Source organism: Aquarana catesbeiana, linkage group LG03, assembly GCF_042186555.1.
Source record: "Aquarana catesbeiana isolate 2022-GZ linkage group LG03, ASM4218655v1, whole genome shotgun sequence".
NCBI lineage: Eukaryota > Metazoa > Chordata > Amphibia > Anura > Ranidae > Aquarana > Aquarana catesbeiana.
Window position 1 is genome coordinate 559,140,686 of NC_133326.1, and position 15,152 is coordinate 559,155,837.

The 15,152-nt window shown below is 41.9% G+C and overlaps 1 protein-coding gene across 1 annotated transcript in view; it reads right to left on the bottom strand.

The window, feature by feature from the left end:
• The window catches only part of SSPN (sarcospan), a 55,305-nt gene extending 44,066 nt beyond the window's left edge, over positions 1–11,239 (bottom strand). The window contains exon 1 of the mRNA XM_073621757.1: positions 10,811–11,239. Within this exon, the coding sequence (XP_073477858.1) occupies positions 10,811–11,104 (294 nt within the window). The 5' untranslated portion in view covers positions 11,105–11,239. The remainder of the gene's footprint in view (positions 1–10,810) is intronic.
• Between the last annotated feature and the right edge of the window lie 3,913 nt (positions 11,240–15,152).

Consider the following 15,152-nt stretch of genomic DNA (forward strand, 5'->3'; position numbering starts at 1 on the left):
TATGCGCAAAATGGGCACATGCATGACGTCACATGCTTCATCTCACGAGTGTGCAGTATAACAATACTGCAATATCTCGTGATTTCCCTAAAGGCAATGGTGACATTGCCTTCCCAGGGGGTATCTGCGCGGCCAGGGTACATGACCAATGCCTACAGGGAAGTGAAAAAAGGTAAGTAGAGGAAAAAAGCATTTTAAACAGAGGTGTTAGGCATTTTTACGTCAGCATGCAGAGGTGCATACGGATGTAAAATTTAGGGAAAGAGGAGAAGGTCTGCTTTAATTGATTAAGCCATCCAAATTCTTATCTTGGCTACAAAATAAACAGTTCTCATGCTGTGAAAATGATTACAGTGGGAGGTATTCAGTAGTTTAATAAATAATAACTGAGCAGGGCTGACACCTCTCAGTCCACACAAATACTGTGGGTTGTTAGATCACACCAGAATACATTTCTGGCAGATTAACAGGCCTTTTTCTGTAGTTGCATTGGGTTGTATTGCAGAGGTGTACTGTATATTTCATTTTTTTCCCATGACTTACACAAAAACCAAAAGCATAAGTATGTGTAAATCTGGCCACTTCCCCTTTTAGTAATAATGGCATAGTTATTATAGTACATGTCACAACCGATGTTCACATTAAGTACATATACGTTGCAGTTTTGAAGTGGTTTACGGGGGCTATGGCTACAGCCGTCAGCCATAACCCCAGTATTGTTTTTTTTCAGCTGGCGATTCTGTTTCTAATAAAAGTGATCCGAGCAGCTGATTAGCCGCTGTATCTCTTTCAGAAGCAGTAGGAGGGGTCACCCCCCCACCACCACCACACTCCTGTGTTTCTCAGGCTTACCATTCTCACTGGCGAGCCCAAGAAACGTTCCGGCGGTTCACATGGCTGGCCATAGAGGTGAAAGAGACCAGATCGTCACACTTCAAGTTTAGAGCAGATGTAAATAATAATTTTTTTTTTTTTTTTAAAGCATCACATCAATGCGTTTTATTTGATCTGATGCTTTCAAAGGTAGACACTCCAGATGTCTCCATAAAGAGGGCCTGTCATGCTTCATTGTTATCACAAGGGATGTTTACATTTCTCGTGATAGCAATAAAAGTTAAAAATATTTTTTTCTGCTTGCGCGCTGAGGTGAACGCATACGTTGGTTGCGCATATGTTCACGGTATTTGTACCACACATGTGAGGTATCGCCACAAACGTTATAGCAAGAACAACAATTCTAGCTCTAGGCCTACGTTGTAGCTCTAAAGTGGTAACCTGCAAAAATGTTAAAATCTATGGAGATTTAGAAGTATCATCATTTGTTGCCATTCCACGAGTATGCGCGACATGTTAGGTATCTATTTACTTGATGTAACATCACCCTTTATATTTTACCAAAAATTGGGTTATATAGTGTATTTAAAAAACAAATAAATTGTGTTTGGAAAAACTGCTGCGCAAATACTGGGTGATATAAAAAATTGCAATGACCACCATTTTATTCACTATGGTCTCTACTAAAAAAAAAAATATATATATATAATGTTTGGGGGTTATAAGTAATTTTGTAGCAAAAAAATACAGATTTTTACTTGTAAACAAAAAGTGTCAGAAAAGGCTTGGTCTTAATGTGGTTAATACAAGTGACTAGAAATGATCATCGATTCATAAACAGCATATTGTGAAATCATTATGACTGATTTGTCCTATTTTTAGTCACCTTTTCTGCCCACAAAATTTCAAATTTCAGATGAGCCCATGACTAATAGCAGAACTGAAAAATAAATACAAATGTTGCCACTCCAAGTCGCATCACGAAAGACACTACGGTAGTTTCCAATATTTTCTTAGCTAATGGACTTGTGACAGTTCTGATCACACAACAAAATAAACAATTGTCCAAGCAAGGAGACATCACTCTCAACAATGAAGAAAAAAAAAAAAGTCCAGGGATGCTTTAAACAAGTAAAACTATGGGTAAAATCTTTCATTTTATCTTGGATAGAGCAAGGAAGGGTTAGAGCAGGTGCCCAATAAACCATACACCAGGCTCTACATGCCGAGTCTTCTCATTGCATGTCCAAAGGAAGTGTTGAACGCAGATTGGCAGCACATGCTGGCCACTGGAACGCAAGAGACTAAGCAATGTATCTTTCTTGCGCACAGTGATCTCGTAGTTTGGTACATGGAGTGCATTTAAGTCATCACAAAACATGTATATTGGGAGGGTATTACTCACTAAAACCAATAAAAGGGACGTAATTTGACTATACACTAGTAGAATTTCATTAGAAATTTTTTTTATTTTAAGAACGTTCGTTTGATTTTCTAAGCATACTGGGTCAAATAAATGCTCGTTTTTGACCGCAGTGAGGGGAAAATTCGAAGGAACAGGATGGAAATTTTTTCTCAAATGAATTTCTAACAGTATGTGGGTTTCGTTTGGGAAATTACATTAATTCCAAAAGTGAATATATTTTAAAGTATTTTCGAGTGTCATTTACCCATTCAACTTTTTATGAATATTTGTAGGAATTTTCGTACAAACATTCATTTAAAAATTGACTAATTTACAGCCAGCTTTATGACACAAAACATGGGGCGCTAATCTTCTCACAACCCCAACAATAAGAAACTATTCTTCCCACTGACACCAACAATGAAAACAATTCCTCCTGCTGACACCAACAATGAAGCAGCATTCCTTTCACTGACACCAAAAATGGGACACCATTCCTCTTACTGACACCAATGGGGCATATTCCTCTCACTGATACCAACAACAGGGCACCATTCCTTTCATTCAGGGACGTGCGGTGAGGTCAATGGCTGGTGACACACTGGCTAGTATCAGAGCCAGATACACACAGGTTACATACGCCGCAAACGTTAGAGCGAGAGCAATAATTCTAGCACTAGACCTCCTCTGTAACTCTAAACAGGTAACCTGTAAAAATTTTACAGCATCGCCTATGGAGATTTTTAAGTACTGAAGTTTGGCGCCATTCCACAAGTGTGCGCAATTTTAAAGCGTCACATGTTAGGTATCTATTTACTCGGCATATCATCTTTCACATTATACAAAAAAAATTGGGCTCTCTTTAGTATTTTTTTTTTATTCATGAAACAATTTCCTTCCTACCACCTTTTTTTTCTCTAGGGTGTCTGCTACAAAAAAATAAAATAAAATTATATATATATTTGTTATATATTGTTTTTAAGGTAATTTACTATATTTTCAAAAACTGTACTCAAACCAGTAATTTCACAGTAAATAGATACTGTAAATAATAAATTATTATGTTATAACCTATAGCATATAAATATATGATTTAGCTTGATTAAAACAGTACATTTTCATAAGCAGCAGATTCTCATTCTCCCTCTTAACTGTGTGAGAAAAAGCATGGGCTTGTGGGTAAATCTTATACCCATAAACCCATGTTTTTTCCTTATATTTATGAGGGTTGGGCTGGAAGGGAGCATGTGTCTTTTAGACACATGCCCACTTCTATGACACTGCAGTTTGAGACGTGCCTCCACTGCAGCATTTTTATTAGACAGCTTGGGCCAATGGTACTTTACCATTGGTCCAAGACTCCCAGCTGTCCATTGAGCTCAGTGCTCTGATAAGAAGTGAGGAGAGGCACTGTGAGCTCATCCTCTCAGTCCGCTGCAAACAGAGTATGCCAGCTTGCATTTAAACTGGCTGCTCTCTATGTAGCTTCTGACAGACTGCGCAAGGAGCCCCGTATCTCCGGAACCATATGTCATAGGAGCCCCAAATTTTGAACAGTGGTGGGGTAGGACTTCAGACTTATGTGACCCCAGGTCACCGAGCTACAACCCTCAAAGCTTGTTTTTTGTTTTGTTTTTATGTTCATGACTCTGTCTCACCTGCCTTCCCTGACTGCACGTCCCTGCTTTCATTGACACCAATAATGGGGAACTATTCCCCTTATTGACACCAAGTGCCAGAGCAGGATCATCCAGTGCCCCCCCCAGTGAAGATGGTAAACTGCACCCCACCTCAGAGGTGGAGTTGGTCATGCTAATAGAAGCAAGCATGGAGTGAGCTGTGTTGAAATGTATCTAATGATTCTGGAAAGTGCTGAAATTATTCCAATAGTTGTGATGTACTGAAACAAACTGGAAAGTTTAAAATCAGTGCACAAATATGGGGCTAACAATTGTGAAGGAATAAAATGTCCTAGCATCGGTGGTGTCACTGGAAGCAAAAAAGGCCTGGAATGAAAAACATCCCTGTGTTAGGGGTGTCACTGGAAGGAAAAAATGTCCCTGCCTCTGTGGTATCACTGGAAGGAAAAATGTCCCTGCATTGGGAGTGTCACTAAAAAGAAAACATTTCCCTGCATAGGTGGTGTCACTGAAAAGAAAAAATGTCCCAGCTTCAGTGGTGTCACTGGAAAAAATAAATATCTCTGCATTAGTGGTGTCACTGAAAGGAAAATATCTCCCTGTATCTGTGGTGTCACTGCAAGGAAAAAAATGGCCCTGTTTTGGTGGTGACAGTCCGAAGAGGACAGCTTTGGCATCTGTGCAAGTGGGATGCAGGGAGGGAGGGGAGGTGGGTGCAGTGTGCAGTAGGGTGCATAGAACTAAAGGGAAGGGACCTGGGGGCCTCTGAGTGAGGAAGGGCAGATAAAGGGCTCTATGGGTGGTAGAAGGTCTATGAATCTCCTGGGGGAGTTCTGAGGAGGAGTGTGGAGGGAAAGGGTTGAGTTGCCCCCCCCCCCCCCACCACCACCACCACCATCTGTTTACTCATTCACTTCAGATTTATTTCCCAGCATAGCACCTGGCAGCTATAAAGCCAGTTTCTATTTCTTCCCATTTTTAGTCATGTGATATATCACATGACAAGAAGAGCCAGGAAGAAGGGTTTCACTCTCTTGCAGTATTGTGCTGAAACTGAGGTGTGTTCTGAGAGAGTGCCGGCTCTCTTCTACCAACAGCAGGTTGCAGAATCCTTCCTCCAGCAGCTTTGGAGATGCCTTCTCTTTCAGACAGTCACTTCTGTCAGTGAGGGGAACAGAGCGGCTGAAGCCCCCATTGCGCCCCTCCTTGTTCCGAACTTGCTGACACCAATAGCGCACCATTTTTCTCACTGATGCCAACAATAGGGTGTCCTAACTATGGGGCACTATTCCTCTGACTGAACCAGTGGGGCACCATTCCTTCCAATGACACTGATGGAACTGCATTCTTCTCAATTACATCAAAAAGGGGCAACATTCCTCTGACTGAAACCAATGGGGCACCCTTCCTTTCACTGACACCAATAAGGCACCATTTCTCTCACTGACACCAACAATGGGATGCCATTCGTCTCACTGACACCAACAATGGACAACATTCCCCTGACTGAAGCCAATGGCACACCCCTTCTTTCACTGCCACTATTCTTCTTACTAACAACAACAATGGAGCACTATTCCTCTGACTGATACCTATGAGGCACCATTCCTTCCCCTGATACTCAAGATGAAGCACCATTCTTTCCAACGACCACCAACACAAGAGCATTTTTTACTCCTATGGACAATGATGCTTGTGCATTGTACTACTAGTAGTAATGTCACCCTGAAAAAATACAACGAGTGAAGTCCCGGTAAAATCAGAACTGATTTTGGATCTTTGTTCTAGGTTGTGAGAAGGTACTGAAGTCATTGCTGAACTGTTTTTTATAATGTCGACAGTACCCAATAATATACTCCCTTTCATTTTCCCATAGTGTGCAGGATGCATAAAAGGAGAAATTCGATTGGCTGTTATGGGCAATGGCTGTTTTTCTCAGATAATTTTGTGTAAGAGGCCACCAATAAGATTAAAAAGTTCAGAAAACTGTCTGGATTTAGCTTGAAGGCTGAAACTGTAGTTTCCACCAGCTAGTGATTTTTTAATATTATCCAGGTTCCCAACTGGCACAGCGCAAATTTTTTGGTATGATAACCCACAGCAACCAGCCACAATTCAGTCTGCTGAAATCAGGCCAGAGCAAGATAAATTCTAACTGATTGCCATCTGTTACTGCCCTTTAAATATACACTATATTGTCAAAAGTATTGGGACACCTGCCTTTACACACACATGAATTTTAATGGCATCCCAGTCTTAGTCCGTAGGGTTCAATATTGAGTTGGCCCACCCTTTGCAGCTATAACAGCTTCAACTCTTCTGGAAAGGCTGTCCACATGGTTTAGGAGTGTGTCTTTGGGAATGTTTGTCCATTCTTCCAGAAGTGCACTTGTGAGGTCAGGCACTGGTGTGGATAAGAAGGCCTGGCACGCAGTCTCCACTCAAATTCATCCCAAAAGTGTTCTATCAGGTTGTGGTCAGGACTCTGTGCAGGCCAGTCAAGTTCCTCCACCCCAAACTCACTCATCCATGTCTTTATGGACCTTGCTTTGCTTCACAGATGCGCTTCTGGAAGAATGATCAAACATTCCCATAGACACACTCCTAAACCTTGTGGACAGCCTTCCCAGAGGAGCTGAAGCTGTTATAGCTGCATTGGGTGGGCCAACTAAATATTGAACCCTCAGGACTAAGACGGATGTCATTAAAGTTAATATGTGTATAAAGGCAGGCGTCACAATACTTTTGACAATATAGTGTATCTAAAGCCAAAAACTTCTTTTAGCTTTTGATAGATTGGCAACTGTTTAAAATGCCAGTCAGGTGTTTTTTTTTGTTTTTACTGTCTGAAAACCATATGGGGAAATTTCTGTTCATTTTCTGTTCTGGAGACACAACAGGAAGTAGGGGGAATCTTTCCAAAGTTGTCATTGGAACAGGTGTCCCAATTGGAAGATTGTTTTAATGGCAGGTGTAAAATTTTGGATTTCCCATTGTTTTGGACAGTGGACAAACTGAGAGGTGAATCTGACCAGCAGGGACACAGACAGTAATAAAACCCCTGTCTGGGATTCTAACCCCTACCCTACTCCATCTGAAGCTACAATTTTTTTCTTTACAAATAATTTTCCCCCTTGCTCTCTTCATATAACATGGAAGTTCATTGCTCATTTTTCTCAGAAAAACATTCACAGCCCTGCCATAGAAAACAGCGTCATGCAGTTTCAAGCACCACTCAAGTAATATATTAAAGCTGAACTGTAGGTAGATATAAAATACACAAATTAATGCAGCTCTCTTTTCATGGATACATCATTAAATGTATTTTTTAATGCAAACAGTTTAAGAAACTGAATTTGACCTCGGCCTCTTGCAGTCCCTGTTTAGTAGGGTCAGAGAGTGAGAGGAAGAAGCAGTACCAGGAGTCAGTCAGTTGATGTGTTTACACGAAGCATGCTAAAAGGAGGAGAGAGCAGAGTGACAGAGACACAAGCTAATCGCTGTGCTGCTTCTCTTTTCACTGTCCAGTCACAGGCTGTGGTGGGCCGGGGATGACCTGTGCTCAAAAGTGGGTTGACTGATGCTGGCAACAGGAAAAAAAGTACAGCAGTGGAAACCTCTGCTTTGAGGGTGAATACCCACTTCCGGACCGCCACACGCCAATATATGTTCTTACTTTGAAGGGGGATATCGTGGTTATGGCAGCAGCTAGCTGCCATAACCACAGTATCCTCTTCTTCGGACGGCGGTCCGCTTTGCGATAAGAGTGGTCTCTGCGGCAGATTCGCCACAAGATCACTTTTAGCGGTGGCGGGAGAGGGGCCCTCCTCCGTCGGCAGCGGCGGAGGCAATTGGATCTTCACCCTTGCTGGGCATGGAGATGAGTGAGGGGAAGATGGCCCCCACCCGTCTCCATAACAATGCAGTGCGGAAGTGACGTCAAAATGTCACTTCCGCCCATTGCTCTGAAAGGGCCATTTTTTTAAAAATATTTTTTAAATGACAATTTTTTTTTTATATTGCATTTAAGTGTAAATATGAGATATGAGGTCTTTTTGACCCCAGATCTCATATTTAAGAGGTCCTGTCATGCTTTTTTTCTATTACAAGGGATGTTTACATTCCTTGTAATAGGAATAAAAGTGACACAGTGTAAAAATAAAAAATAAAAGGTAAAATAAATAAGAAAATTTTTTTTTTAAAGCGCCCCGTCCCACTGAGCTTGCGTGCAGAAGCGAACGCATACGTGAATACGCCCGCATATGAAAACGGTGTTCAAACCACACATGTGAGGTATCACCGCGATCGGTAGAGCGAGAGCAATAATTCTAGCCCAAGACCTCCTTTGTAATGCAAAACATGCAACCTGTAGAATTAAAACGTCGCCTATGGAGATTTTTAAAGGTAAATGTTTGTCGCCATTCCACGAGCGGGTGCAATTTTGAAGAGTGACATGTTGGGTATAAATTTACTTGGCATAACATTATCTTTCACGATATAAAAAAAAAAAATTGGGCTAACTTTACTGTTGTCTTATTTTTTAATTAAAAATTTTTAAAAAGTGCGCTTGGAAGACAGCTGCGCAAATACGGTGTGACAGAAAGTATTGCAACGACCGCCATTTTATTCTCCAGGGTGTTAGAAAAAAATTGTATAATGTTTGGGGGTTCTAAGTAAATTCCTAGCAAAAAAAAATGTTTTTAACTTGTAAACAACGCATCTCAAAAAGAGGCTCGGTCCTTAAGTGGATACTGCAGCAAACGTGGGTCTTGTTTTTTTTTTTTAATGAGCTACTTACTTCTATCTTGCTATTTTGAAGTGGAGTTCTGCTTTAATATAAAAAGCCAAGACAATGCAGACAGCAGGAGATTAATAAAAAACAAACAAAAAAAAAAAAACATACATTTTATTTTAAGGATGATTACCCAAGGAACCTGGAACCTTTTGGGGGCCTATTTTAAAAAGCATTTGCAACCATGTCTGTTTTGCAGTTTCCTGCATCTCCAGGCTTTTGACAAGTTTATCCCCTGCGATTTATAAAGCTATGACTTGAAAAGCTAAAAAAATGAAAAGATATTTCAAATAAAAAAAGTTGAATAGCAATTAGTGCATATTATGAAAGCCTCATAAGAAAAAATAATTGCAAAATAAGTAAAGTTTTTATAAAGCCTTTCTTTTTAGTTTTGACGCTTAGAAAAGGTTAAAGATGAAACCTGGGATAAGAAAATATTGATTAAATATAAGAGGCTCATGTAGTATATCTTGGTGTCCTTTGGGAAATTTTCCCAGATCTGTGCAGTCATCCGGTGCTTAACTCTGTTTCTGGGCAGGAACTTCCTGTAATAAAGACCGGTCACTGCTGCTCTCTCTCCTTGTGCAGGGTGACTGGTCTTGTCTCCGCCCCTTCCTGTAGTTTTCTGCAGTCAGACTGTGGATGGTGGAGCCTGCTGAGTTCTGCCTAGTGTTGTCACCTCATCCCTTTAAATCTGAACACATCTGAATTACACAGGTTCTGAGGCTAATTTAAAGCAGATAAGGCACTAAGTGAGTTTAATTACCACCTTAATCAGCCACAGAACCTGTGTAATTCATATGTGTTTGGTTTTAAAGGGATGAGGTGGCAACCCTAGTTCTGCCCATGCCTCTAATCTCTGCATAGGATATGCAGAGCACAGTGATGGCATCACTGCTACTTTAATAATAATAACAAAAAAAAATTCTTAAAAATTTTTTTTTTGTTTGTGCTTCCTTCTGGGGAGATTTTCCACCACTTCCTGTCCTTGTTATGCAAGAAATGGAGGAGTGGTTGTCACTGTTACAAAAACAATGCTAGAAGTGCTAACCCTTCCCCAGTTTGGTAAAAACATGTATTGCAGACATTTCCCAACATTTTGTCCAGATTGGAGATGAGGAGAAATCTCCGCAGATGGCAATAAAAAACTTGACTTGAAACTGAAAAACGGTATATGGCAACTAAAACAAAAGTGAGCCTTCTAACCCTTTGCTGTTCTATCCAAAGCAAAAAAAGTTTTAGTCTTGATTAGGCTTTAAAAAAAGAAGCCAGGATCACATTTCAAGTACTCACACATGTCATTTAAAAGCGGAATACTATTTTCGTGAGCGAAGTTCTGAATTCACTGTCTTTATACGCACATTGACATTAATGGAATAAAAGAAAAAAGTTTGGGTTTAATATTTAAGTGCCAAATTAAGTGATTAAAAAAGACAAACAAAACCATTGATTAAGCTTTTATAAACAAAAATTCAAAATGAATGGTTAAAGCCAAAAAGCATCAATCTGACTGTTTCCACTTTTTACAAATAGGCCCCCTTGAAGGGACAAGATTTTGAGGGACAAAGCTTTGGAATGGGGAAAGTTCTCTTAAAATGTTGGGTCACACAGACAGAGGCATGAGACCGGGCACGTGGCAGTGAAAGGGTTAGCAGACACTCGTGTTGGAGCACAATAGACGGGGATGGGGTGATGGGTATTCCCAGAATTGCAGAGCTCTCAGGCTCACAATGAATGTCACGATTAACCCCTTTCGCAGCTGCTGTCTAGCCAAGAAAATATTGAATTGCGATGCACAGCGGGGTCCCCGGCTGGCTCTTTAAATTTGGTTGCCGTAGTAACGGCACACACCATCCGCCTGCTAATTGCAAAGCGTCTGGGACATTTTCCACTTCAATTTGCAGAAGCGGGGCTACTCAACGCTGCAAAGGGTAACCGGGTGCGTCACCTAATCTCTTTGCTCAAAGGCCCCTTGGTTATCTATACCCCTCCCCACCAACCACCACTCCACCCCAATCCTGAGGAGGCCCACAGCCCCCCACATCCTTGTTAGTGCGCTGGTGCAGAAGAGGTTAAGTGAGCGTGACATGCACATGGGGTTATTGCCTGTTGGATCATGCAGCAACCAGATTTGCTTACAATAATCCCGGCCCAGTGTGGGGTGTCTCTGACTAGTAATGAGGAGCAGTTCGCTGCCATGATGAAGGCCACCGTGGCGACGGACACGCCGAGGGTCAGCTGGAGCAGGGCCACCAAAAGAGGGAAGCGGCAGCCGCAGCAAGTGTGCGCATCATCCTGCTGTCCGGCCTTGGCGACTTTCTTCTCTTTTTTCTGCTTTTTCTTGTCGGCTTTTTTGTCCTGGCCTTCTCCTTGGCCCTTCACCGGCTGCTCTTGGCTGGTTGGGGATGGCTTGTGTTTGTTGTCTGCTCCCATTTGGATGCCGTGTGCGTGAAATCAGGCTGGGCTGGTGTTTCTTTCTCTCTCTCCTCTCTTCCCTTTCTATTTCTATCTCCTACACTCTCTCTCTCTCCCCCCTCCCTCCCTATCTCTCTCTTGTCCCACTTACGCTCTCTTCTCTCCTCTCCCCCTGCTCCCTTTCCTCTTTCTCTATGTCTCTTGACCCTTTCTGTCACTCTTCTCTCTCTCTCTCTCTCTCTCTCCACTCTTTGCTGTATCTTTCACACTATCTCCCACTTTCTCTTTCTCTACTGTCTCTACCTTACCTCTCCCTATTGCACACCCTTCTCTTTTTCTCTTCCTCTCTCTCCCTTTTTGCACTCTCCTCTCCCCTTTTCTCCTTATTGATCTTATCTCTCTCTCCTCTTATTTGCTATCATTTGCCCCTTGTTTTCTCTCTTTTTTTTCCTCTCTTTCGTTCCCTTTTTTTGCTCTCTACTATCCCCCTCTTCTCCCTCTCACCCCTTTTCTCTCTCTCTCTCTCTCTCTCTCCTATCTCTCCTACTCCTTTGCCTCTCCTCTCCTTCTCACTCTTTCTTTTATCTCTTTCTCCTCTTTCTTGCTATCTGCCCCCCTTATATTTACTCTCACCTATCTCCTTTTCTGTCTTTCTCTTTCTCTTGCAGTTTCTTCTTCTTTCTCTGTTTCTCTCCCTGTCTCTTGCCGTTTCTTCTTCTTTCTCTTTCTCTCCCTGTCTTTTGCTGTCTTTTTCTTTCGTTGTCACTCACTGTCTCTCTCTCTCTCTCAATGTCTTACTTTCTGTTTTTTTTATTTTTCTATATCTTCCTGTCTTTTCTTCCTTCTTCCTCTTTTTCCCTGTCTCTCTCTCTTTTTCTTTCTCTCTCACTGTCTCTTCTTCTTTCTTCTCTGTCTCGTGCACACCCTGGCTGCCTGCAAGCCATGAAGGGATCCTGGTATTTGGGAATCACGGGGCTGAACTAATATGGAAAGCATTTGGCGCAGATTCTTCAGCCCTTAAATGCCACTTATAGGCGAGGGAACCAGAGGGGGGCTTCGAGGGGTTAGCGGAGTGCCAACCTGCCAGGGCCCAGTGAGAAAATAGATTCTCGTCCGCCTGTGTGACAGAAATGAACGCTGGCTCGGCAGGGGCTAATGAAATGCAGAATACCAAAACGTGACAAGCAAGGCTTAAATATTTCAGTAGGCCCAAGGAAATGTTCCCAAGCAGCTCAGCACCCTGAGGCCTTTCTGAGCACTGGGGCCAGACAGGAACTGACTGCACACAAATTGCCATCACGCAGAGGGTGGGTGATGGAGCTGGCAGCTGGGTCCTCCCTGATATAATCATATATTAAGCCCCGACACTTCAAAACAAACACCACAGGCCTATGTACGCTGAGCGTGTTATTAGACGCATGTACATAATCAAATACGCAAACAGGCCCTCGCACCAGGATGTGTAATAGCCCAGCTGCCAATTTATTAAAAGCAAACTGCTCACAATAATGTCTTATCACACTATATACCCAATTATTGGACTGCTTTATAAGGATCGAGGAAACTCACTGCTCGCACACTGCTGCACTGTTTTTCTGCAACATTACTCCCAAAATTATAAAGAATTTAAATTCCATTAAAACTCAAGTTCCACAGTCCTCAACCCGGTGATTCCAAACACTGCCGAGTGCCAACTTTACAGGGGCCTGTCTCACTCAGTAGACAAACTGTGAAAGAAAAGGATAGAAGAGCACACTGGGAAACAGCCTGGTTAAGAGCGTATCAGATAGGCTTCATCTTCACCTACTCTCAAGCCACACCCCCTAACGCATTTCACCCGCTCATGGGCTTACTCTAGAGGTAGTGGCCACCTGACGTTCGCACCTAAAATGAGCTTGTTGGACATCCCATTCCAAAAACATGGACATTAATGGTGGCCATACACGCTTTAATAAATGATCGATTTCTTTCTGATCAATCTCTAGGAAAAAATTGATCTATAGTTGACAACCCATTTGATCGATATGCCACACATGGGGAAGTGGATTTCGATCAATAGTTAGGATACAATCATGGATTTTATTTCATAGTTAAAGTAGAACTATAGGCAAAACTTTTGTTTTTTCATTCTGGATAGAGCAGAGGTCTCCAAACTTTCGAACCAAAGGGCCAGTTTACTGCCCTTCAAGATTTAGGGGGGCTGGACTGTAGCCAGTGGGAGTAGAAAATGCCCTGGCATTGTTGGGGGTAAACAATGCCATAGGTTGGTGGTCAATGGGAGTAAAAAAATGACATAATTGGTTTCAGTGGGAGGAATAGTGCCCCATCAATGGTGTCAGTGGGTGAGTTAGTTCCCCAGCTCTGGTGTCAGTGTGGGGGGGGGGATAAATACCCCATTGTTGATGTCAATGGTGAAATAGTGCCTCATATCAGTGGAGAGAATAGTGCCTCAAGGGCCAGGTGATGGCAAGCAAAGAGCCACATCCGGCCCATGGTTTGGAGACCTCTGGGATAGAGTAAAGGAGGGTTATAACCCCTGTCAGATTTTTTTTTCACCATCTCTGTCCCATTGTGGAGATTTCCTTTCACTATAGCCAAACAGGAAGTGATGGGAAACCCCAGCAAATTAAAGGAATTCCCTGCCCCCCCCCCCTCCCCCAGGTTACCAGAACTAGTGTCCCCATTAGAAAATTCCCCTCTATTACTTTTCCGGGGACAACCCAAAATTTAGGATTTTCTTTTATGTTCACTTTCAATGAAAATGCTAAACAGGACAAATAGAGAGGGTGAATCTTCTCATTGGAGGCACAAACAGCTATAAAAACTGAAAAGCTTTCTAATCCCTCTCCACTCTATCCAAAACGAATAAAAAAGGTTTTGCCTTTACTTATACTTTAGAATTCCATTTTTCACTTACATCATAAATTATCAATTGCATCATTGTTTTCACCTTGATATGATTGTATTCATAAACAAAGTATCTCGGTGTTGCCAATCGATGCAAAACAATCGATAATTTTCCACCCTGTAAATTGATTGAATCTAAACTGAATCTAAAGCCCCATTCGCACTAATGTGATTTTTCCTGTGTCTGTAATCGAGCTGTCATGCGCAAAAATTGAAATCCAATTTTTCTGTATGGTGCCCATTCACATCAATACAACATGGTGCAGTGCAAGTTTTCGAAAGGTGTAGGTACTTGGTGCAGCATTGTAAGTTTTTGTTCCCTTATACTTCAGTGGCAGCTCATGAAAAGTGCATGAAAAAATGCATTAAAAAATGCATGTACAAGTGTTTTTAATACATTTTTGTGTTTAACAACAAGTCTCTACCTTATACAAAAAAACGCAAGAAAATGAATCAAAAACCCCAAAAATTGGGTGTGGTTTAGGTAGTTCCTGCTGGTTACATAGTAAAATAAAGATGCCTGGCAGTTGTGGGGTTAATTGCCTTGTGTGGCTGTTTGGCTCCCGCTTGGCACCTTCCTGACAGGGTTGCCAACCCCCACAACTTTTTTACACTAACAAAACATTGAAAATCAGTACATTCCCCTCTTAGAGAATGGCAGTCTGCCTTGTTTGCATAGGCAGACTGCCATTCTGCCTGTCTCCTGCACAATCACAGTGGAAGCGGGTTGCCGGCAGTGCACACGTGGTCCAGACCCGGAAGTGTAAGATCACGTACTAGGTGATCTGCCACAGTATATGTGCGTGGGGCGGTACACAAGCGGTTAAACAGAACCTGAACCTAGTTCCTTTATACACTCTACACATATGTCACAGTCCTTGCGCCCACAAAACACTCCTAATTACTGTACCACAACTGACAGCCTCTGAAACACACATAAACCCCAGGACAAAGGATCATTTAAAAAAAAGGAAGATTTTCATTTACATATGGTCATTTGCACACAAAAAGATATAATTTTGCCTGACTGAGTCTACCTTAAAGAACTGTTAAGATAATGAACACTTTGTCCAAGACTGGGTCAATATTTCCGCTAAAAATATACAAAAATCATTATTAGGGGACACAAACACAGCAAACCTTCAAAACAAAATTCTGC